We start from the raw sequence: 20,937 nt of genomic DNA on the forward strand, positions 1-20,937 counted from the left end.
TCCCTGGGACTCCAACGTGACTTTTCTCACAAGGACCTTGGACAAAGCAAAATTGGCAAAGACGAAGAACACATTACAAGCACTGTGGATCTGTTGGATTCTAGTTGGATAAATCCATTTGCAGGTGGTGAGTCCCTTGTTCCTCTGTATACTAGAAGTACAGCACCAGCAGATGTTGCCGAAGACCTTCTGAATTCATACACCATTGGCAAGAATGCCTACAGAACCTTCTCTGCTGAACGTGTTGAGAGTAATCCTCCTGCAAAGCAGTTCCATGCACCACTCTCCAAGATGAAACTGAAAATGTTCTCCTCAATGCAGGGAAAGGCAAATACATGCAAAACTGGGAATGAAGTTATCCTCAAAGCTGATAATCGAATATTTGCCCAGATGGTACTGATTGCACAGCAGACAGCTCAACCTGAAGGAGGTGTTATCTAATCCCCTTGGACCACTTCTGTGGGCTCTTGCTTCACCAGAGGGCAATGTGAGGAAGACTTGCAAATCCTCACTTGCCAAGCAACTGCTCAAGTTCCCATGTGCCGCTGAATCATTGCCATTAAATTCCACCTACGTAATAGATGCGTCACTGCACCCGTGTTGACATTGTTTTTGATGTATATAATGAGGCTTCTATCAAACACATGGAGAGAGTGGCCAGAGGTGCAGACTCAGGCACAGAGGTCAGACAGATCACTGCAGGGCACAGAGTTCAGCAATGGAAGAGATTCCTACAAAGCAACAACAACAAAACAAATCTTGCTACCTTCTTGCTCAAAGAGTGGAGCAAAGAACAGTCTAGAACAAGACTCGGTGAAAAGGTTCTGTACACTACAACCAAAGATCAGTGTTACAAGCTGACCCAACAGGGAGTACACAAGGTAGCAGACCTGTCGTCCTCTCAGGAAGAGGCTGCCACATGTATACTAGTCCATGCTTGCCATGCTTCAAGGACTAGTCACAAATCTGTCATCCATGTGTCTGATGACACTGAAGTCTTGGTGATAAGCCTGGCTGGCTTTTTAACTGTTCAGCCATTGTAACTGTTACTTGTCATCAACTATGACTCCTACCCACTGTAGCTAGTTAGCATGGTTAACATAGTTAGCATTGTTAGCATTTTTAGCAAAACTACTAAAAATGAATAGCTAGGTTAGCTAAGTCACATAATTAACATAGTTAGCATGTTAGTTAGCATAACTACTAAAAATGATAAGCTAGGTTAGCTAAGTCACATGGTTAACATTAGCATGTTAATATTCCATGTTTAGCAAAACTGCTAGAAAACGTTAATTAAGTTAGCTAAGTAGCATGGTTAGCATAGTTAACATTGCTAGCATAGTTAGCATGTTTATCAAAACTGCTAGAAAATGTTAGCTATGGTTAGCATGTTAGCATTGCTAGCACTGCTATAAAACATTAGCTAAGTAACATGGTTAGCATAGTTAAAAATCTTAGCATAACTGCTAGCAAACATTAGAGCCATTCCAACTTTCAGTTATCGTCAAATATCTACCTATACACAGCCATTAAACTATTTGAAAATCAACATTCATTCAACTTCCAGTCTGTCAAAAAACTTTTAAACTATTTACCTTCAACTTTTAAACGGTCTACTTTTAAACCATCATTAAACTATCTATTAAACTAGCTGTCTATCAACAACTTTTAAACTATCTACTGTCTAGCAACAACTTTTAAACTATCTACATTCAGCTTTTAAACAGTCTACTTTTAAACTATCAACTTTTATTAAGCTATGCAACCACCATGTCTATCCTAGCATCACCGTAGTAACTATCTCTGTATTATCTGTTTTAACTATACATGATATTTTACATCACAACTTTAGCATTTTCATGCACTGGTAATTCCTTGGAATTGCATTTCTAGTTATTATTATTCCGCTTACCACTTTTTCCGTACGCAATTTCTCTTGAACAGTTTAACTTCGAAACTTCATTCAAACTTTGTAACGTAGGTCTTCAAACAGATCAGGTTGGTATGTATTTTCAACTTTGAAACTTTTATACTTTTTAAACTATTAAAGAAAAACTTTTTAAAAATCCCCATAGACTTAACATTGCCGATTATGACATCATAAATACCGTTAAGCAATTAGAATCCTATGGCAGGTGTTCAGGCCACCTGGATCAACTGCCAGTCTCAGGCTTTAAGCATACAAACTGGCCCTATTAAGACTACACATCCTGTTCAACTGCTTCCTCTGCCAAAAACTGTTTCAAAATAAAAGTCCTCACTACAATATTTCACTATTAAACAATTTAACCCTTTAAACTACTTTTTAACTGTTCAGCCATTGTAACTGTTATTAGTCATCAACTATGACTCCTACCCACTATAGCTAGTTAGCATGGTTAACATAGTTAACATGTTAGCATTGCTAACATTTTTAGCAAAACTGCTAAAAAATGATTAGCTAAGTTAGCTAAGTAACATAGTTAGCATGTTAGCATTGTTAGCATGCTAATTAGTATTTTTAACAAAACTGCTAAAAATGATTAGCTAAGTAACATGGTTAGCATGGTCAGCATGTTAGTTAGCATTTTTAATAAAACTGCTAAAAATGATTAGCTAAGTTAACTAAGTAACATGGTTAGCATGTTAGTTAGAATAGTTTGCATAACTGCTAAAAATGATTAGCTAGGTTAGCTAAGTAACATGGTTAGCATGATAATTAGCATAGTTAGCATAACTACTAAAAAATGATTAGCTAGGTTAGCTAAGTCACATAATTAGCATAGTTAGCATGCTAGTTAACATAGTTAGCATAACTACTAAAAATGATAAGCTAGGTTAGCTAAGTCACATGGTTAACATAGTTAGCATGTTAGCATTGCTAGCATAGTTAGCATGTTTAGCATAGTTAGCATGTTTAGCACTTGCTAGAAAGCTAAGTTAGCTAAGTATCATGGTTAGCATTGCTAGCACTGCTATAAAACATTAGCTAAGTAGCATGGTTAACATAGTTACAAATCTTAGCATAACTGCTAGCAAACATCAGAGCCATTCCAACTTTCAGTTATCGTCAAATATCTACCTATACACAGCCATTAAACTATTTGAATATCAACATTCATTAAACTGCTAGAAAACGTTAGCTAAGTTAGCTAAGTAACATGGTTAGCATGTTAGCATTGTTAGCACTGCTATAAAACATTAGCTAAGTAGCATGGTTAGCATAGGTAAAATCTTAGCATAACTGCTAGCAAACATTAGAGCCATTCCAACTTTCAGTTATCGTCAAATATCTACCTATACACAGCCATTAAACTATTTGAATATCAACATTCATTAAACTTCCAGTCTGTCAACAACTTTTAAACTATTTACCTTCAACTTTTAAACGGTCTACTTTTAAACCATCATTAAACGATCTATTAAACTAGCTGTCTATCAACAACTTTTAAACTATCTACATTCAGTTTTTAAACAGTCTACTTTTAAACTATCAACTTTTATTAAGCTATGCAACCACCATGTCTATCCTAGCATCACCGTAGTAACCATCTCTGTATTATCTGTTTTAACTATACATGATATTTTACATCACAACTTAAGCATTTTCATGCACTGGTAATTCCTTGGAATTGCATTTCTAGTTACCATTTCTAATTCCCTGCCGACTGCACACTAGTTTAGCAGTTAGGCTACCTGCAAAGCCATGTGCTATTACCTCTCTTTAGGGTTGTTTATGCGATCTCCAGTTTAGGGGGAGGTCGGCATAGGGGTATAGGGTACATGTTTACCTGTTTTTTTTCTTCTATACAGCACATTCTGTGCCTTTTTGAATGTATGTCTTTTGTCTGCTCACCACTGGGACCCTTTACTACTAAATCACCCAAGTGTTCACTTAAAATACTGTATGACTTCACAAAGTAGCTGTGCACCCTGCGCCACACGTCTCATCAGCTGGAATATAAAGGGGATGAATCACCCAATTAAACGTACCCGTGTCTTCACACATTTGAAATCCTTAGGCCCAGATATAATTTTCCTACAGGAGACACATCTTTTGGCTACTGAATGTTCTAAATTAGAGAGAGGCTGGGTTGATCATATATTCTGCTCTAACTATGGGGCCAGAGCCAGAGGGGTGGCCATTTTGATTAAAAGGGGGACCCCTTTTGTCCCATCTCAAGTTATCTCTGACACAAATGGACGATACATCATAGTCTCAGGGAAACTGTTTGGCACTCCCATCATCTTAGCCAACGTATATGGACCAAACTGGGACAATCCACAGTTTTTCTCACAGCTTATAGCCAAATTACGAGATATCAACTCACACCATCTAGTATTGGGAGGAGATTTCAATTGCGTTCTTGACCCGGTTTTAGATAGGTCTAGGGCCGGGACCCAAATCAATATCTCTAAGTCTGGGGAGGTACTTCTGTCGTTTCTAAATCATTACAAGCTACAGGACCCTTGGAGAAGTTCCAACCCAAAAACCAGGCAGTACTCTTTTTACTCTCCAGTACACAAGTCTTACTCAAGAATAGATTATTTTCTTGTTGATGATAGGTCTCTCTCTTTTGTCAAACATTCAAAATACCACAGTATTATTATATCTGACCACTGCCCTCTACAGTTAGACCTCCATATGCCTAATGGTAGCACTAAACACAAAACGTGGCACTTTGATCCACTGCTACTAACCGATAATGGTTTTACTAATTTCATTAGTAGTCAAATAGACTACTTTTTTGAGACCAATACAACTCCTGACATGTCATATAGCATCATTTGGGAGGCATTTAAAGCTTATATAAGAGGGCAAATCATCTCCTACTCAGCCAACTTGCAATCAATGCGTAATTTGCAACTTACTGAATTATCTAGACAGATAAAAGACCTAGACTGCAGAGCTGCTTCTGATCCTTCTGATTCCAATCTGCACAAAGAGTGTCTGCTACTGCAATCAGAGTATGACTGCTTATCTATTAGAGACACAGAACAACTCCTTTTCAAAGCAAACGCATTACGAACGCAGTGATAAAGCAGGCAGACTCCTCGCTCATCAATTACGTCAGAAAACTGCTAAAACCGCTATCCCTGAAATCCGTATTGCACCAGATAAGATCACCACCCACCCACAGACTATAAATGACATATTTAGACATTACTACGCAGATATTTATATATCAGAGGCTAATGCTAATACTGGGGAGATCCAAGAGTTCCTGGATAAACTTGACATTCCACAGATAGGTCCAGAAGCACGAACATTTATTGATGCCCCTATAACATGCCAGGAAATCACACAAGCCATTAGGTCTTTGCAAAGTGGAAAAGCAGCAGGCCCTGATGGGATATCAATTGAATTTTATAAAGCTTTTTCCAATAAACTGGCACCTATACTAAGTTTTCTATATGCAGACATTTTATCCACAAGGAGAATGCCGGATACAATGAATCAGGCTATAATAACAGTCTTACTAAAGAAGGGCAAAGACCCCCTGGAATGCAATGGGTACCGCCCAATAAGCCTTCTTTGCTATGACTACAAGGTCCTTACAAAAATTCTAGCACACAGACTGGAAACTGTCATCTCTGATCTCATTTCCCCCGATCAAACAGGTTTCATACCTGGTAGGCAATCCTTTTTTAATATGCGGCGTCTTCTCAGCATTCTTCACTCCAATCATTCCTCAGTTACACCAGAAGTTCTACTCTCCCTAGATGCTGAGAAGGCGTTTGATCACATTGAGTGGACATATCTCTTTGAAGTGCTTAGTAGATTCGGTTTTGGCCCGGCATTTCTCACGTGGATGAACATAATATACAATACCCCACAGGCAGCCGTGCGCAAAATTCAAATTTCTTCTTTCTCCAGTGTGGGGTGAGGCAGGGTTGCTGTCTATCACCTTTTTTGTTTAATTTAGCAATTGAACCTCTGGCCATAGCTCTCAGGGCTGGCAATAGGCCTGATTCACAATGATATTTTCCCCGCTGCACAGTCCGACTCAGCTTTTCACTTATGGTATGATAGTGGCATAGTGTTTTTCAACGATTTATTTGTAGGCAACAACTATATTTCTTTTTCGATATCTACAGGCCCGCAGTTTTGCCAGAGAACACTACCCATTCCCACATCTACCTGATAATGATTTACTTGACAGAATACTTGGCCGTGATCCAACCCTTAAGGGCAGCATTTATTTTATATATAACATCATTCTCAACTTCAGTATGCCTTCAACAGAAAAGACTAGATGCGCCTGGGAACAGGACCTTGGTGTTCAACTCTCTGCACAGACCTGGGAAGGTAGCCTAGATTCCATCCATACCTCATCTACAAGGATACAAGGACGTTTATTGTCACATGCATATAGTTACTGGAAGTAAGAAATGCAGTGAAATTATGTCTGGTGTCAGCCTATTTGTGCAAAGTGGGGGGGTAAAAGTGCAGTAGAAGAGGGGTTTAGTAGATTAAGTGGCAAGGGCTGCATAAGAAAGGTGAGGGAGGATTGAATTGGGGGGCACCAACAAGGAGCACCCAAGAGCAACAGGGGCAAGGAAAACTCCTTACCAAGGAAGAAACCTTGGGCAGATCCACGGCTCAAGGGGCTAACCCAACTGCCAGGGGTCTTGGTGTGTGTGTTGGGGGGATGACAGGGGAGATGGGATAGTGTGCTGTGTATGTGGGGAGAGGGCAGTGTGCAATATGTATCTATGTGCCTTAGACACAATTTGATACAATTTAAGATCTTACACAGGCTTCATTTCTCTAGGGATCGGTTGGCTGCCATCTATCCAAACACTGACCCACATTGTTTGAGATGTCATCAAGGCTTAGCTACTACTGGACATATGTTCTGGTCCTGCCCAGCACTGACAAATTTCTGGACCCAGATATTTGAGGTTTTTACACACATGTGTGGCAGGCTCATCCCACCAAACCCTATTATTGCTGTCTTTGGTGTTACAGCTGGGGAGGTTCAGATCTCTACTTCCTAAACATGCGCCATTGCATTTGCTTCACTTTTAGCTAGGAGACTTATCCCGAGGCAATGGAAGTCTGCTAATTCCCCCATCTTTCCTTTGCTGGGTAAAATAAGTCCTTGCTTTTCTACCCCTAGAAAAACTGAGATACTCTAGGGGTAAATCTTCAAATAGATTTCATAACACCTGGAGTCCTTTTCTACAATTCGCAGACAATCTGTCCTTCTCCTGATCCTTATTTGCGCACATGTCAGCTGGACTGGTGGGGCGCTGGGTGCAGTGCAAATGCATTATTTATAAAAAGACATTCATTAACAAAATGAATAGGGTGAATCTCAGAATGTTAAACTATTTTTTTTCTCAAATGTGGCAGACCTTTTTATTTATTATTTTTTTCTTTTTTTCCCCCTCCTTCTTTCTTTAATTGTGTTTGTATGTATGACCATCAAAAATCGTTTATCGCCTGTAACTCCGTGATAACAGGACATAACAGGAAGGCATTTGGCTGAGCAACGGCGGTTAATATGCTCTATACTTTGTCCAAATGATGTCTGTCTATCATCGTTGCACTCGGAGAAAAACAGAATGTTTAATTTGTCCTGCGTTTCTTCTACGGCTGCAAACGGGATTCACTCGCAGTTAACCAAATATTTGGTTATATAATAACCACTCGGTGAGTTGCACAGTTTTGAAAACGAACTTTAAGGGTTGTTTTAGGACATGTTTGAGCATGCCTGTTGGCAGCCACTCTGAGAAGTCAAAGGCGATTCAAAACGAGTCAGAAAAGTCGAGACAGGACCAATCATCAAAATTTCGGTGTCCACCACTCTACTTAAAAATGTAAATGTAAATGTAAATTGTAGGTTTATAGGCCAAGTACACAAGGAATTTGGTCTCTGCATTTCTCCCATCCGTGAATTAGTGATCACAGTGAACACACAGTGAGGTGAAGCACACCGTAACCCAGAGCAGTGAGCTGCCTTGCTACAGTGGCGCTCGGGGAGCAGTGAGCTTTGGTCAAGGGCAATTCAGCCGTGGATGTGGGCATGGGAGAGCAGTGCACATTTTTTCCTACTGGTCGGGGATCAAACCAGCAACCCTTCGGTGTCAAGCCCGAAAGCCCTAACCAGTAGGCCACGGCTGGCCCAAACACAGCTAAAGGCTTTTCAAAGTCAAAGTCAAAGTCAGCTTTATTGTCAATTTCTTCACATGTTCCAGACATACAAAGAGATCGAAATTACGTTTCTCACTATCCCACGGTGAAGACAAGACATATTTTAAGTCCACAGACAAACATAACATTCAAGTAAACAAAAAAAGTAAGTAAATAAGTAAATAAGAGGGCACATATAATAATGAAAAAAAAAAAATAAGAGCAGCAAAATTTGGTTGAAATTGTGCATAGACAGTCAATAAAATACTAGTGCAAAGTCAGGCCAATAAAAGGCTTGGGTAGTTCTGTTTGACCTAAGTAAGAAAGAAAGTGGCATAGTGGTGCAAGTTATGTAAGAGCAGCAGAAGTGTTGTGTTTTCAGGACAACAACAACAAGTTGTAAAGTGTACAAGTGTGCAAGTGGAGTAGTGCAGGCGGCCATTGTGGGTCCAGTGTCCAGGATGTTATGTAGCTGAGGGTGGAGGGGGGAGAGGAGGGAGAGAGTTCAGCATCCTTACAACTTGGTGTATGAAGCTGTTTGTGAGTCTGGTAGTCTTGGGGAGGCGCAGGCTTCTGTACCTCTTCCCAGAGGGCAGTAGATCAAACAGATTGTGAGCCGGGGTGACTTGCATCACTCACAATTTTGGTCGCCTTTGGTGAGGTGGGTGGTGTAAATGTCCTTCAGGGAGGGAGTGAAGCACCAATAATCCTTCCAGCTGTGTTCACTATGCGCTGCAGGGCTTTCCTGTTGTATTCAGTGCAGCTTCCGCCCACACAGCGATACAGCTGGAGAGGATCCTCGTAGAATGTGGTCATGATGGCTGGTGGAGCACTTGCTCGCCTGAGTTTCCGCGAGGAAGTACAGGCGGGCGCTGAGCTCTCTTCGCCAGTGATGCAGTGTTGGTGGTCCAGGAGAGGTCTTCACTGATGTGCACCCCCAGGAATTTGGTGCTGCTCGCTCTCTCCACCACAGCACCGTCGATGGTCAGTGGCAGGTGTTGGGTGTGGCCTCTCCGGAAGTCAACAACAATCTCTTTGGTCTTGCTGACGTTCAGCAGGAGGTTGTTGTCCCTGCACCACGTGGTCAGATGGTCGACCTCCAGCCTGTATTGAGTCTCGTCGCCCTTGGTGATGAGACCCACCAGAGTTGTGTCTTCAGCAAATTTCACTATGTGATTGTTGCTGTAGGTTGCAGTGCAGTCATGCGTCAGCAGGGTGAAGAGCAGCGGACTGAGCACGATCCAAGATGGCGGCGCTGCATACACGCATAGCCCTCTCTGTCCCAACCGTCACGGTGTTTTGTTCGCTTAAAAGTGTTTGTCCGAAAGTTTTACGTGTTCGCCTCTGCCTTACCACGCCGTATCTACAAGTACAGCAGGCAGTTTTAATTGACATCTGCAAAAGCAAGTTTTGCAGCGTTCTGGACTTTGCAACAGAGACGCTTAAAGGAACTCGACTACTCCGCCTGCAACAACACCGGACTTCGCCTGCTACCCTCCCCCGAAAGAAAGCGCCGGAAGCGGTGTGCGAGGAAGCAGAAGAGGGGCAAGCGCTGAGGCGCCCGGGCCAGGCTAGCGGCCAGCCCAACTCGCCCAGCCATACCATCCATTCTCCTGGCAAATGTAACGATCACTGGACAACAAAATGGATCACATACGACTGCTGAGATCAACGAACCGGACAGTAAGTAACTGCTGTGTGCTCGTCTTCACTGAGACTTGGTTAAATGACAACATTCCGGACTCTGCTGTACAACTGGAGCAGCTAGCATGCTATCGAGCAGACAGGACCATTGTAAAGGGAGGTAAATCACGAGGAGGAGGAATCTGTGTTTACATCCGCTGCTGATATGTGTGGGTGCAATTCATGTTTTCTATGTAGTTAGTTCAAATAAAGGTTCGTACTCCCTTTGGGACAAGCACTTTTGAGCCTTGGAAGACTTTCCATTTACATCGGGATTTTGCAAACATTCAGTATCAATAAAGTCAATCAAAGTCAATAAAATGATCCCTGCCGTGGTCTGGCGGAGGTCTGGCAAGCTTTCGAGCGAGGGAAACATGCCTATGGATTATGTAAATCTGATACCCAGTATCCCAAAAGCAGTCTCCAAACAGGTCTCTGAATTCCTTTCACAGAACAACCTTTTGGATCCAAATCAGTCTGGGTTTAAAAGCGGCCACTCTACCGAAACAGCTCTACTGTCTGTAACAGAAGCCTTAAAGGAAGCCAGGGCGACCGCTTAGTCATCAGTGCTCATTCTGCTTGACTTATTGGCTGCCTTTGACACGGTTAAATCACTGTATCCTTCTCTCTATACTCTCAAACATGGGAATCTCCGGCTATGCTTTCTCCTGGTTTGAATCCTACCTCACAGGACGCTCGTTTAACGTATCATGGCTTGGACAGCTGTCCGCACCTCCCTCTCTCACCACAGGGGTCCCCCAGGGCACAGTGCTGGGCCCCCTTCTCTTTGCTATCTACACCACCTCTTTGGGACAGATTATCCGTTCGCATGGCTTCTCATACCACTGCTATGCCGACGACACACAGCTCTATCTGTCCTTTCCACCTGATGACCCCCTGGTCTCGGCACGGATCTCGGATTGCCTCTCAGACATATCTACATGGATGAAGGCACATCATCTCCAGCTAAACCTCTCAAAAACTGAACTGCTGGTCCTCCCAGCTAAACCTACTATAAATCATGACATCGACATCAAAATTGACTCTCTGTCTGTTGCGCCTACCAGGACTGCAGGAAATGTAGGAGTCGTTCTTGACAACCAACTAACCTTCTCCGATCATGTTGCCTCGGTCGCCCGGTCATGCTGTTTCACACTTTACAACATACGGAAAATCAGGACTTACTTGACTCAAGATGCTACCCAACTCCTGGTACTGGCAATAGTCATATCACGACTTGACTACTGTAACGCTCTCCTGATACTGTCTCCCAGCCTGCACAGTGAAACTCCTTCAGATGATTCAGAACGCAGCAGCGAGTCTGGTCTACAACCAACCCAAAAGGGCACGTTGCCCCGCTGCTCATCCAGCTACACTGGCTACCTATGGCTGCTCACATCAAATTCAAATCTCTAACGCTTGCCTACAAAGTAGTCTCTGGTTCTGCTCCCACTTACTTGAATGCCCTCATACAGGCATATGCTACCTGCAGACCATTGCGCTCCACAAACAAATGACATCTAGCTCTGCCACCGGTACGCTCAGGCCAACCCAAACTTTTTTCATCTGTTGTTCCTCGTTGGTGGAACTCACTACCAGTTCTTACTAGAGCAGGGACATCCGTCTCCATCTTCAAAAAAACTCTGAAGACCCAGCTCTTCAGAAAACATCTGCTCTCGTAGCACTACTTACAACTAGTCTTGCTGCACCCTAACCCTAATCCTAGCACTTACCATCTGATTAGAACTGACTCTTAATTATTTAAAAAAACAGCACTCACTGATCCACTTATTCTTAGTGTACTAGACATTTTTTAAATTCTCCTAGAATTGTTGGGAACATTGCTTTAAAAAGCTTAAACTGTTAACCATGTTGTTAGTCACTTTGGTTAAAAATGCATCAGCCAAATGTCATTTTTAATTGCATTTTTGAAGTTTGGCCCTTTTCATCAGCTTTGAACCTTGTGACTAGGGCTAACCTTTTTGTTAGAATTCAGATATGTAATTACATCAGGTGCATCACACAGCAATGTGTTTTGCAAAAGCAAATGCCACTTGTGAAACATCTGTTTAAGGCAACAACTTGAAACCTTCTGGTACCTGAGTCAGAGGCCTGTTCTCCCAACTTGTCCAGTGTGTTGAAAGAAATGTCCAGATATTCCCTCTGGATGGCACTGACAGCAATCTTTCTCTGCTTCCGTTGCCGAGGAACAATCTGGATTTTGAACTCTGCCTCATCATTGCCATCTTCCAGCCTCAGATCACTTTCCCCTTCATCTCCATTGTAATCATCATTGTCCTCAAACTCATTGTCCTCACTGAGTGGGTCTGAGGATTCTAGTGTGTTCACTGGGATGTTTAGGAAGATATTCCTTCCAGACGGGCTGGTGGTCAGACTCTTGTCGGGCCCCTGCTGAGTGTCATCCAAAGAGGTGTCAGGCACATGGGGAGCCTTCCTGAACAAATCCCGTTTCTGTTTTAAAGTCATAAGACTCTCTTGTGCTGCCAGCATGCTCTGAGGGAAATCTGAGAGCTCAATTGATCCCATGGGGCTGGCCAACGGAGAGCTCTTCAGACTTGTAGCCATTAGAGGGCCTGTGACTGGGCTGCTGGAGCTCTGGCTGCTACTTCCTGCTCTAGCTCTAGAGCAGTCCTCCACATTGAGCCAGACAGCAGTGGATAGATGTGCAGCCTCCGTGTTACTGGCTGTGAGGGAGACACACGGACTGACTCCTGTGGGCTTTGCGGTCTCAAACTCCTCATCACTCTCAACAATGCATAGTGGGGGCAGTGGCTCAAACACCAGCGAATCACTGTCAGACACTGAAAGAACAGAATTCTTTTCTGCTATGGAGGTACAGTCTGAAGAGAGATCAATAAGGTCAGGATCTTCTTTACCCTGTGAGGCCACTCTAGGGACAGTCAGAGGAGAATTCTCTAACTGACAGGATATTCCAGCCTTTTGCTGTCCATCACTCTGCTTATGCGGTGTCGGTGGCATCTCCTGTTTGTCTTCCAGTGTCTCTGTGCAGCTCAGTCTCAACTCTGGAATGATGGGCTGCAAATCAGAATGGGGAGATCCATGGCAGGCATCAAGGGCTTGGGGCTTGGTTTCTGCTTCCTCTTTGCCTGTCCAGAAGCTGCTGGAGGAGCCTTTTCTCTGATACCGCTGGCTCAGATGACATTGGCCCATAACTGTGGAGGAGGAGGAGAGTGACGAGTGGGTTGGTGCAGGGGGGGGTGGTACCTTTTGTAGATCACAGCGGTCAATACAGGATTTACGACGGTGCTCATCAAGATTGAAGAGGATGGAGTCAGTGTTGGCAATGTCCAGAGACTTTTGTTTATGCATGGCCTGCAGCCGTTTCTTTCTGCTACTTTCCTCACGAACACAGTGAAGAATAGTGTCTTCACGATACTCTGACAGCTCCATTTCACCTATAGTAAAGAGGGAGACAGGGTATGAATAAGAAGCTTAATCAGAGAAAAGCTTAGCATAGTTGAGCTGTCCATGGTGCAAATGAGAGAATGCATTGAGAACTGGCCCTGAGAATACACTTTACACCCCCACCACCCAAACATATTTAAATCATACATCTATTACATCTATCACTTACTAATTTTCCGTAAAACTTAGTTAAATCATCTAACAGGCACTGACTTGGAAATCACAAATTTACAACAGGTGCTATCCTGTTCCCTGTTCCTTCAGGGTCAACATGGAAATTATCTCTATGGGTGTATACTGTACATCCATAGAGATGAAAAAGATCTCTAAGAAGGTCTAAGATCTCTAGAAGGACAAAACAAAGTCTGAAATATTTGGCCACAATTCCCAATGGAAGACACCAGGCAAGGAGCTGCACTGATGTTTGTCCTTCTTTATGCTTCTCTCATCTTCTCAAATGAACTCTAGATCTCATTCATAATGACCATTGATTCCTTGGTTTCAGCACTGTGGTCAATACATGATTTTGTGTTTTTTTTAATTTCTGTAAAACCGTGTCATGCGGTTTACACACAACACTGCTAATAGACAGGACCTTACTGTATAGTTGGCAATACTAAAGCATACTCATTAGGGAAAACAGATCGCTAAATGTGTAAGTCTTTTGAAATTAGTCTCTCATTGTATTATTATTGCTTGGTTCTCAGTGAATGTATAGCTAAACCACCAATCACCAACTTTCGTTCAATAAACTGCAAAGGTTGGCAAAGGGAACACAAAGGTACTTTTTTCTATTAACTCTTTGCATTTGAACATAACCCGAATAGCAGGTTTGAAGAGTTTATTTCCGTACAAATGTTTTGATGATGTTGACTGTAAAGTTATAATTTTTTTTTTTTTTTTATAATTTTTTTTTTTTTTTTTTAAAAATCAGTTCCCCTCTGCAGTGTCATTGAAAGATAACCATAACCATATATCAAGCTCTATGGATTTGACTGACACATAGCTGGGTGTCCTCAGCACAGCAATTAAATGAGATAATATGTCTGCACATAGAAGGAGCTTGTGAGAGAATGAGAATAGAGCCTTGAAGAACTCCACAAGAGACAAACTCACATAAAGAAATAAAAAAATACTTATAGGCTAACTAGAATGAAAATAAAGTGAGTGAATGTATGATTGGATACAAAAGTAACACCAAGATAAATCCAGCTTACTCTTTTGTGCACTAAGCTCCACTGGTTGGTACTTGACTGACTTATTGCCTCCTATCCGCTTCAAGCGAGCAAAGAAGGTCTGGGATTCCTTGTTGCAAGCTCCCGTTGGAGTGTCATGGACATCTGACTCATCAAATACACTATCCTCCTCTGTTACAAACAGAAAACATATACATGCATTGCATTACAGATCAAATGCATGTGGACAATGTGATATTCTTAGCATACTTTTACACAAAGCACTAAGAGGCCTTTTTTCTGGTATGAGTAAGCATGAGTGGGGAAGGGTTCTCACAGAGTGTAGCGTGAAAATAAAGCATGGATCACACTGGAAATAATGAAGCAGCAACAGCAAAACATAGTAATCGGTTTAAACAAAATTCCAAGGATTCCAAAGGATTGCCTTTTTTTATTTTGAATCATTACCTTTCTCTTTCTCGCTGTAACGGCTGATGTTGGAATTGTCGCTGTACAGTGGTCCTGCAGTAGCATGCGGTCTGCAGCTGTGATACTGAGCATTGAGGGTATTGATAGTGATGTGGATCAGACAAAGCACCACTTTGCTCACATCCATCTCTCTGTAAGGATACTGGAAAAATGTACAGGTGGGCAACCAAAGTTACCACAAGGTATGTGTAGTTTGTGAAGGAATATTAAACATACAGAAGTGTTGAAACATTTGAAATCAATCATGCTTTTTGTAGAAATTGACAAATGTTATTTCACACACTGACATTGCGTGACAATGACTGAATTTAACTTTAAAAAGAAAAAGGCACAATTTCCGTCATTTATGAAACAACGTATGACAAACGCAAAGCATGGCATTTATCAATTTGAATGTGAGCGGTGGCTATGCTTAAATCTCATGTCAAGTCTCAACTCATGTACGCACATTTTTGAGGCAGCATATCACGGTGCAGCAGTACATTGGTGGAGGATTGGAAAGTTGAATTCATGGAATATTTTGAATCTAAGACTTTTGCACATTTGCAGCCTACTTTCCGTAATGTAGCCTGTTATGTTGACACATTTGAAGGCTTAGGATAGCCATATGTGGAGAGAATTACTTTCCCTTTGGAAAGCGCAAAAGTCATACATATTTTTTTTTTCAAGGGACAAATGGCAGGTGTATGGTTTTCTAATGAATGTATTTGTAGTATCATGCATTCTCTCTGCAAAAAACAAAGTCTGTTACACTTAAATCGCTAATCGCTTAAATCACTAGTGTCTCGGCTTTCTTGATGACACTTTTGTAGCCGTCATACTAACAAGGTCACTATGGTTATTTCCAGGTCAGAAATGTTTCTCTTTTGGACGTATTATGCACCTCCATGTCATAAATTCTAGGGGTGACGCCTCTAGAATTAAGCCCCATCGTAAGATGATTCATGCGCTCAGATCTGCACTGGTTTCTATGTTTGGTTGATAAATGAGGGCCAATAGGAGTGTCAGCTCAAATAACACAAATTGAGTGTCAGATTTCTGTGTCCTAAACCATAAAGTTATTTAGGGGTTGAAGAAAGTCTCCAATAGTACCTTTCTCTGCCTTTGCAATGGGATGCTTCCCTTCCCATGTCAGATTTGGTTCATCTATATATAATTGTGGCAAAATTGAGTGAATTACAACCCCAAATCAGAAAAAGTTGGGACTTTGTGTAAAATGCAAATAGAAACATAACGTGAATTAACAAATGCAAATCTCGTAAACCCACATTTAGCTGCAAAAAATATATTGAAAATGACAAATTTGACTATTTCATGGAAAATATATGTTCATTTTGAATTTGATGCCAGCAAAAGGTTTCAAAAAACGTTGGGACAGGGACATGTTTACCACTGTGCTGCTTCATCTCTTTATTTAAAGGAGAAATCCGGCAAGTTTTCACATAGATCTGTTTCTCGAGGTCACCGGCTACTGTCAGTAAATGTATCAATATAGATTTTTTTCTGGCACACCTGCACAGCCCTTGTGGCACACAGTTTGGAAAAAAATGAAGTTTCTTTTATTTTATTATTTTTGCCAGGTGCATGTACCACCCTGCATGTACCACCCTTACCATTTCCACACTGGATGGGAAGTGTGTTGAAATGTTTCATCTTATAAATATCTTGGTCTGTGGATTGATGAAAAGCTAACCTTTAAAGTTCATATTGATAAGTTAGTGAGAAAGCTGAGAGTAAAGCTCGGCTTTTATTTTAGAAATAAATCCTGTTTTACTCTCCAAGCTAGGAGGAAACTGATCAGTGCCACTTTCCTACCAGTCTTGGGCTATGGGGATGTTATTTATATGCATGCTGCCTCTACCACACTGCACACACTTGACACAGTCTACCATGGTGCACTACAGTTCATTACTAATGCCAAGTCACACGCTCATCACTGTCGTCTTTATGAGATGACTGGTTTTAGCTCTTTAGGTCTGCGTAGATGGTTCCACTGGCACATTTTTATTTATAAAGCTATTAACGGTAAGCTATCTTACTAGTCTGTTGACTTGGAATCATTCCATTTACAATCTCCGCTCTGTTAACACTGGCTCTAAATATCCACAACAACTGAATTTGGTAAGACTGCTTTTAGCTATGCTGCTCCTTAGTGTTGGAATTTGCTCCAAAAAGTTTTGAAGCTTTCTGTTTTTATCGCACTTGAACATTTTAAACAGTTACTTAAAAGATCCATATTTGAACAGTGCACATGTTTCCAATGGCCCCTTTATGTGATTCTTATATTGTTTTTACATGTACTGTAAATCTGTTTTATTTGTTGTGTCACTGGTTTGTGTCGCTGTTTTTTTGGTCTGTCTAGTCCTCATGTCTTTCTATAAGCATACTCTTTTGATGAGGGAAATTTGGTCTCTGCATTTATCCCATTTATCCCAATCCGTGAATTAGTGAAACACACTCATCACACAGTGAAGCACACACTAATCCCTGCCTGCAACAACAGCGGCGCTCGGGGAGCAGTGAGGGGTTAGGTGCCTTGCTCAAGAGCACTTCAGCCGTGCCTACTGGTCGGGGTTCGAACCGGTAACCCTCCGGTTAGTCCGAAACGCTAACCAGAAGGCCACGTCTGCCCCCAAGTCCGAAGTCCGAAGCGCTAACCAGTAGGCCACGTCTGCCCCCAAGTTGCAAAGTCTGTAAATATCTCACTCGACTGATTTACACATGCTTACATAAATATTTGATTACCTTGTAGAGAATTACAAGAAGAGCTTTCAGCCACATCTGCCTGATATGGGGCTTCAAGGGCCAGAGCGAACAGCGGGGTGGTTGCTGGAAGCAATGCCTAAGTTGTGGGCATGTGCAGTACTTTAGCACCTGCACCACTAAGGGAAGCAGCTGTTTTCCTAAATTAATATTGTAGTCCATCACCTGAGGGAAAGCAATTGGTGCAAAATGAACATGATTACATGTCTTATGGAATTATTGCAGGAATATACAAATACCAAGTCATTTTCAGAGTGTATTATGAGATTGCCTGATCCTCAACAAGGAAAAGGGCTGGAATCCCAGCAAGATGACCAATAAAATGAGCAATAAAATGACCAATAAAACAGTTGATCATCTGAAAAAGAGTCGTTCCCTCTAGTGTTTACTAGACTTTACAACTTTGCAGACCATTTATGCAGAAAAAAGCATACACACTAAAAGAAAAGGAAAAAGTGGAAAAGCATGAACATCCCCTTTGATGTTTTTAATGACTTTTATGAGTAACTTCCCAATTATCGCCTGTTCCTTTATTATGAAATTCTTTACCTGTGCAATGCCAGCAATGAAGGCATTAAAGCACGTGGACGTGCGCATCTTTTGAGGAGCAATCATAAAGCAGCCCTCCTGCTGGTCATAACCCAGCAGCACATACAAGTGGCGCTTGACCGTATTGAATGCCTTGGCGCTGCTTATATCTGCCTCAGCGCTACTCTGGTCTTTAGCCATGAACTTCATCAGCACCATGATTAGATGGTGAACTGTTTGGTGGTCTATCCCTGCATCCTCTGGAAGCAGGTCTCTGATGATGGAGTCATCCTCTAGGGGGGCACTCTGGCTTGGGAGGTGGTCTGTAGAGAGTTGAATTGAAGAGAAAGGAGGTAATATTCAGATATGGAGAGAAAATATGTGGAAGAAAATTACTAATAACTAACCTTTGACAGCATTTCTGTTTCAAACATTGCATTGTGAGTGCAATAGCTGATTGAAAAATGATGCCAGTACCAAATTTGAAATTCTCAGCAGCAACTTTTAATCAGTTATCATCAATCTTCCACTTTATCACTTTGACATGATCAATCACAGGGGCACTCAAATATTAGTCTTCAAGGTCCAACTTCCAATTTTTCACTGAGTTGAAGGTCCAGAAAAAGGCAGTTCAATCAAGCAAATACTCAAGCAAGTACAGAATTACAAAAAAAAGTGATTTGGTGGAAAGGTGTAGCATGGGAGACAGAAGTACATGTTTAATTTTGCAGTGGGTTGCCTCTCAGAGCATTGCTTGACCTGTTCAGTTTCACATTTGCATCTGTGGAGATCATTTCATTATAAACTAAGCTGATGTTTTGTTCTTCACTCATGGAGTATGCATGTGTATTTCTACTCTTTCAGCTTGAATGTCTAGCCTACATCGGAACTAACTTGCTGTCACTGATGGCAATGATCGGTTGATATACTGACTTCCCAGACAAAGGTCAACACAGTTTGTTTATATTTAAATTTACTATGTGTGAAAAATGACTAAATGACTAAGCACCTCTAAGCAGTGTGAAAAAGAAAGCAATGGATTACTGCTGAAAGTAGTATATTCTATGTGCAGAAAGTGAACACTGTCCTTTGCCATAGTGCGTGGAATTTACGTAAACAGCGTTCATCACCTCCCGCCCCCGCCCCCTCTAAAACGCTAATTGCGTACCCACAGCTGAACCATAAGCACAGTTGAATAGAGTTAACCAATTGCGACATTAAAAAAGACTCAAGTTTGGTGATCATACATAATAACTAGAAAATGTAATTCCGAGGAATTACCAGTGCATGAAAATGCAAAACAAACATTAACATAAATTGCAAAACAAAGTTTTATTTGGAAACAGTTGTGGGCAGAGGAAACAGTTGAGTAGTTTAAATAGTTCAATTATTTAATAGTGAATTATTGTAGTGAGGACTATTATTTTGAAACCGTTGTGGGCAGAGGAAACAGTTGGCGGGAGTCATAGGTGATGACAACTGACAGTTGGAATGGCTAAACAGTTAAATTGTTGAATTATTTATTTGTGAATTATTGTAGTGAGGATTTTTATTTTGAAACAGTTGTGGGCAGAGAAAAAAAAGTTGAACAGGATCTGTAGTCTTAAGAGAGCCAGATTGTATGTTTTAAAGGAAAATTCCAGTACTTAGCACTTTGAGTCCCTTTTCTGGTTTGTTTTGGATGAACTAGAGTGGTGGACGCCGAAATTTTGACGATTGGTCCGGTCTCGACTTTTCTGATTCGTTTTGAATTGCCTTGGACTGCTTCAGAGTGGCTGCTACAGGCATGCACAAACATGTCCTTAAAACAACCCTTAACGTATGTTTTCAAAACTGTGCAACTCACCGAGTGGTTAGTGGTGTTTGTTGATGTTCCAAAACAAGTAGCATAGCGAAATACAGTTTCTGTCGTGTTTTATTTGGCATTTTGTAAAATTCCATTGATTTCTGTTGGAAGACTCATTGCACGTTGATATTACTGCGCCACCGTCTATGCTTCAGGCTCAAATATTGAGAGGAAGTTTATACGTGGTTGTGAGGTGTCTGAAAAAATAGCTCCACAATAGCAAATAAGACGACTGGAAATCATACATTGCGCCGATATATTTGATTTTAATAATCAACGAACACCACTAACCACTCGGTGAGTTGCACAGTTTTGAAAACGAACGTTAAGGGTTGTTTTAAGGACATGTTTGTGCATGCCTGTAGGCAGCCACTCTGAAGCAGTAAAGGCGATTCAAAACGAGTCAGAAAAGTCGAGACAGGACCAATCGTCAAAATTTCGATGTCCACCACTCTTGTTCATCCAAAACAAACCAGAAAAGGGACTCAAAGTGCTAAATACCGGAATTTTCCTGACAGATAAATTTAGTAATCAGTGTAAAAATGTGATTTAGAATGTTGTCATAGCTCCTATTGGAACAAGTTCTTTTTTGCGGAAATACATAGCCTACATGTGCACTAGTGTAGGACCTAATAACAACAGACACAATTGTTTGAATTCATTTGGTTCATATGCATAAACAATTTATTTCTATATGAATCATTCAAAAAGTTGTACATTATTGAATGTGTATATTCATGAACAGGACTCTTCTTTGGTTAAGTTTGCTGTCTTAAATGCTCGCTCTGTTTCCAACAAAGCATTTATTCTGAATGACCGTTTTACGTCCCACCATCTAGACTTTCTGTTTATCACCAAGTCTTGGCTCTCTGGTGATGACATCATTG

General features: G+C 41.4%; 1 protein-coding gene across 8 annotated transcripts in view; it reads right to left on the reverse strand.

Annotated features, from left to right (window-relative positions):
- Positions 1-20,937, reverse strand: part of LOC125284068 (protein unc-79 homolog) — a 257,979-nt gene that overhangs the window by 78,224 nt on the left and 158,818 nt on the right. For all 8 annotated transcript variants that reach the window (XM_048227819.1, XM_048227828.1, XM_048227800.1 and 5 more), the window contains 5 exons: positions 18,226-18,527; positions 17,659-17,841; positions 14,893-15,055; positions 14,467-14,616; positions 11,902-13,239 (listed from right to left, as the gene is read on the reverse strand). In XM_048227819.1, coding sequence (XP_048083776.1) covers positions 11,902-13,239; positions 14,467-14,616; positions 14,893-15,055; positions 17,659-17,841; positions 18,226-18,527 — 2,136 coding nt within the window. The remainder of the gene's footprint in view (positions 1-11,901; positions 13,240-14,466; positions 14,617-14,892; positions 15,056-17,658; positions 17,842-18,225; positions 18,528-20,937) is intronic.

The sequence above is a fragment of the Alosa alosa genome, chromosome 2 (assembly GCF_017589495.1).
Source record: "Alosa alosa isolate M-15738 ecotype Scorff River chromosome 2, AALO_Geno_1.1, whole genome shotgun sequence".
NCBI classification, from domain to species: Eukaryota; Metazoa; Chordata; class Actinopteri; order Clupeiformes; family Clupeidae; genus Alosa; species Alosa alosa.